This window comes from Carex rostrata, chromosome 12 (genome assembly GCF_964058835.1).
Source record: "Carex rostrata chromosome 12, lpCarRost1.2, whole genome shotgun sequence".
Taxonomy (NCBI): domain Eukaryota; kingdom Viridiplantae; phylum Streptophyta; class Magnoliopsida; order Poales; family Cyperaceae; genus Carex; species Carex rostrata.
Window position 1 is genome coordinate 4,982,963 of NC_135929.1, and position 5,043 is coordinate 4,988,005.

At 39.0% G+C, this 5,043-nt stretch overlaps 1 protein-coding gene across 1 annotated transcript; it reads right to left on the reverse strand.

Annotated features, from left to right (window-relative positions):
* Nucleotides 1-1,373: 1,373 nt before the first annotated feature.
* On the reverse strand, nt 1,374-3,064 carry LOC144562842 (tRNA/rRNA methyltransferase (SpoU) family protein). Its single transcript, XM_078312143.1, has one exon. The coding sequence runs from the start codon at nt 2,948-2,950 to the stop codon at nt 1,526-1,528; it is 1,425 nt and encodes a 474-aa protein (XP_078168269.1). The 5' UTR covers nt 2,951-3,064; the 3' UTR covers nt 1,374-1,525.
* Between the last annotated feature and the right edge of the window lie 1,979 nt (nt 3,065-5,043).

Here is a 5,043-nt window from a genome sequence, read left to right on the forward strand (position 1 = left end):
CGTGCAACTCTCAACTTGTAGCTTTAATTTTTTAGTTCATGTCTTTAGGCTCTAGATTCTGATGACAGATGAAACTGTTGTTTCTTTCTTGTTTTAGCTTAATATATTATTTCAGTTTTCTAATAAAGCTTTGTTCTATCTATCCTCATTGAATATTAGTACGCTTACCAATTTATCAAGTTGGCGACAAACAGATGCCTAATAATACTGGAGCCCTAGAATTACTAGCTCTAACAGAAATTTGGTTTGAACTTCGAGCGTGAAGGAAATTGAATTCATAAATCAACACAGTCTGGATCAATTTACTTAAAAATTAACAGCTTAAGAATATATCAGGAGACAGATCTGTATCAATGATCAACTTAAAATGGAATGAAGTGACTGGTAGACATTAATTCTAAAATATTTAAAACCAAAAATAAGTGCCTCTTGTTCTCAACCTTAACAGGAACAATCTAGCATAATAAAATTAACTCATTTTGCATGTTATGGTAGCAATTCTTTCACACGAATATGCGTTATAGGTGTTGGCCGGATTGGTCCGTATTCTTATCGCATGATTTATAAATTAACTCAAACGGTACGTTAATGCAGAGGAGCGGATTCAAGTTTATATGCTTGTATGAGTTGTATCCAGACAAGGAAGCTGTTTACGCAGCTCATCTACTGGCAAATGCAGGGAGGGTAAAACAAATTTTTGTATTGGTTTTAGTTTTCCAATCTTAACCCCTCTGTAACATGTAAATATTTTTGGTATTAATGTAAAGGCTGCTTACTGCTTTGGGTGTCAGAAAGAAATGTTGTTTGGATACTACCTGGATCCCGAAAGCATGCACTGCTTCGATGAATTTTTCAATAAATTGAAGTTCAAAGGAGGCCTAAGAAAGTATTAAGCATCAAGTTATTTTAAGCTGCTAAACCATATCTTAATTCGGACAACCCACAACAATGCAAGATACTGTTATCCCGTGCTGATGATTGTACTGGTAATGCTAAAAACACAATTTGTGTTATGTAAACTTTAAAACTTTGATATCAGAGCAGTAAAGTATCATATTGGTAATGAATTACTGTGAAGGTTATATTTGTCTTTTTTTTTTTCTCTTTCCGTGATCTTGCTGTATTCGAGGCTTCTGACCCTTGTAAAGAGCACAACTAAAATGTTTTTTGATGCCAATAGTGTAGTAATTAGTATTTACCAGAACAGGATGTACTAGACTCTTGAGTAATATGACCAGTTCAACAACTAAGACTAATATACTTTGCATTGAAGCAATAATACACAACCATACAATCAATCAAATTCGTTTTATATTTTTTTTTTTTGCAGATTTTCATAAATTCAATAATTAAAATAAACCAACAAAATATTAATTTTCAAATCATATTCAAATTCTAATCAATACAAACTGCTAAGTACACTCACATTAGCAAAAAAAAGCATATCTTGACATTTTTTGTCCTGAGAGAACACTAATTTTAAACTAGGAATGCAAGTGCAGAAGATACAAAATAAATGCAGGAACTAATCATGTCTGCTAATTAAATGGTAAAGCATAACCCCAGCCGCCACACTAACATTCAAGCTCTCCACTGCAAGAAATGACTCTGAATGTGTCTCACTCTCCTCTTCTGCTCCAAAACCTGACCTGATATCAGAAAAACCAGGTATTCTCACCAAACCGGTACAAGATCGTTCAACCAAAGGCCGCAATCCAGTCCCTTCACTACCCAACACAAGAACTGTCGGCACGTTGCCCCCAATTTCTGTTATAGAAACCGCTTCATCAGAAACAGACCCACCAAGGACCCGCCACCCGTTGTCGGCCGAACCAGACAAAAATTGCATCATATTCTTGCAAGATCTGAGTTCGACCAGCTCCAGTGAACCTGCACTGGCTTTGCTAACCACGCCTGTTAATGGGGCTGAATTCTTTGCGCACAGAACCACCCCATTAGCACCGAAATAGTAGGCGGATCGGATTATTGCCCCCAAATTTTGCGGATCCATAACCTCATCTAAAGCAACCCAAATCGGGGCCTTTTGCCCTTGTTCCAGACTTATTGGTTCGAGCTCCTTAATGCCAACCATCTCCAATGGAGATGCATCTAGAACTAGTCCTTGGTGGGGCCGGTTTTCTACAACCATGTTCAGGTCATGTTTTGCGGTCTCAACTACTTTGAGACCAATTTTGTTAGCTGTTTGTATTACCTTCTGAATCCCCTTTTTGTCCTTCTTCTTTTTGTTATTTGCGCTTAAATCCATGTTTTCTTGGATGTAAAGCGCGTGAAATTCTCTTCTGTTAGCCGTTAAAGCTGCCAGAACAGGGCCAACACCATAAACCCCTTGACCCACCATTTTTGGTACAGTCGATTCCGACGGATCTTTCCATGTTTTTTTACCCCAATTGTCTTGCCTCTCCCATTGCTTGACTTCAGTTCTCTTAAATTTCGAATTAGGTGTGTCTCTCTTCACAAATGGTTTATACTTATCCCTGATATTGTACCTCCTGGGATTGTCTACTGAATCATCCATGAACTCATCTTCCTCTTCTTTGTGATGTCTCTCTTGACGTTTAAATCTGTCTCTACTCGAAAATCTCGTATCTTTTGAAGCATTTACGCTTTTATCTGTGGATTTCTCTCCCGTTCTAGTGAAAAATTTGTCAGCCGATCGATCCCATGAGGAGCTTCTTTTATCCTTTATCTCAGAAGTTACCCTGTCTTTTTGCTCATTGGCTTCTGTCCAAGATATCGCCGCCGCCTTTCCAGCATGAGGGATTCCTCCCTTGCTCAAGGCAACGCCTCCTAACCCGGATGTAAACAAAACCCTAGATTCAGTGAAGAAGGATTTAGAATCTAGATTTAGGGTTTTAGAAAAGTAGCCATGGGGAAGTGGGGGGAAGCAACCACGGATAGAGAGCTTAGAGAGATTGCTGTGAAGAAGCATAATATGATAAGATGTTTTTTTACTGTGCCTATCAACTGTTCGATGAAATGTCACTACGATAAGAGAGAATTTGGCGGAGGCGGACCGCGGACGGATTTTGGATTTTGGATTTGTTTATTTGATTTTTGTGTTCGAATAAGGCTCTTTATCATAATTCTAAATGGCCGGGAAGCCCAATCGAAGGCCCATTTTCTAAACGAGTAGACTTGCCTGAGCTAGGCTCTCCTAATATTGTTTTGTATTCTAGATGGCGTTTCAAGAAAAAAAAATTGTTCAGTGTTTTTCTTAAAACCCACCATAAAAAACCTTTGGAATTTATTGGAGATTTAAATTTTATTTTTCATAACCTCGTAATTTTATGAAGTTTCCACTTATCAGCTTGTTATCGTGCAATAAATTAGTAATAATATCACAAATTATAGGGTAATGATTTGATTTTTCGGAGAAAATCAGCAGACTCGCCTTCCAACTCTATTGCAAATTTGCAATACGTATAAATTTTTGTTTTTTTGGTTTTTTTTTTTTGGGTTTGAAGCCCTTAGGCGAGTGCATTTCATTCATCAAACATCTGTTACAGGGTGCAGCATAGTCCTAGTTATTACAAAAGAGGGAAAAAGCTACCTAAAGAGAACCTATGCAATGCACATCCTATACATGTTCTATCTGCTATAGAGAAGGGAATAAGGGAAACGTAAAACCCACAGCTTTGAGCTGTTGTATTCGTGCCAGATTTGCAAGTTTGTCAGCCTGATGATTCTCTTCTCTTGGGATGTAGTAGCAGTAGTAAGACCGTTGGCGGTTCAGGTGGTGCTTGATTCTGATTAGTGTTGAGTATGAACGTCAATCGGCTGCACAGAGCGGTTGTAGCTTTCTTTTCACATCAAATGTGTCAGCCAGCAGTTGTGAATCGGTGAGGAAGTTGCAACTCTCTATTCCCAATGATACTGCTCCCTCTATTGCAATTAGAAGGGCCATTGCTTCCATATGAAATGGTGATACTGCCTTGTCAAAGTTTAGAACTTCATATCTTAGCAAACATTCTCCACAAAAAATGATATATGCAGCTCCACCCTGCTCGTTTGCTCCAAAAGACCCATCTACCCAAGCTACATGGTCTGACTTTATTTGAGAGTTTCCTTCACCCATCCTTGCACTGCTTGGCATCTGAGTTGGTACAGCTGCTATTCGTGCAGAGGTAATCGTTGGTGCACAATTCGTGAGCGCCTGTGCCTCTCTCAGTGTTTTTGCCGGGGTGCAGCTCCTTTGTTGAAAAATTGCTGCGCATCTTGTCTTCCAAATAACCCATGCCATAATCATGAATTGTGCAACCTGCACCTCGTTTAGGTCCTTCCAAATCTGTTGCAAGCCTTGCAATATGCCATCTTGTTGGATTATTGTTGATCTGATTCCCAAAGGGGATATGAACCAAGTTGCCCTTGCATGTGGACATAAAAACAGAGAATGCAAAGCATCTTCTATATGTTCTCCACACAGAGCACAATCGGGTTGGATTGATGAAATTCTTTTCGCAATAGCTGCAGCCGTTGGTAAAGCCTTCTGTAAGGTCCTCCAAAAAAACATTCTGACTCGTGGTGGTACATTGGGCGTTTTCCAGATTTGTTTCCAAACCCTTTTTTCCGCCGATGATATAACCCTCCTAAAGTTCGGCTGTAGCTATTCTAGCATTCTATATGCACCCTTGACCGAAAATTCTCCATTTTTAGTCCATTTAAAGAGTAACTTATCAGCAATTCCATACCTCAAGATTGTCCCCCTATGCTGAACCAGTATATTGTTCATAATATCTATCCCCCCAAATTGAGAAAGCAATGCCGAGTCCCAATTTAAAGCGTCAAAATTGAAGAGAGCAGCAACTTTCACCCGTAGCAATTTTTCTTCTTCTTACAAATAAACACATCCTTATTATTCAGACATCTTGAGCATGTTAAAATTATGCACCGCCCGCCTCGAAATTAAATCATGCATATGAAAAGGCCCTGCTAACAAAGCCCAGCGCAAAATCAAGTCCAGCCCATTTCCAATCTTACAGCATTCTTCTGGTTAAAAAATTACCGATCTACCCTTTATATCTC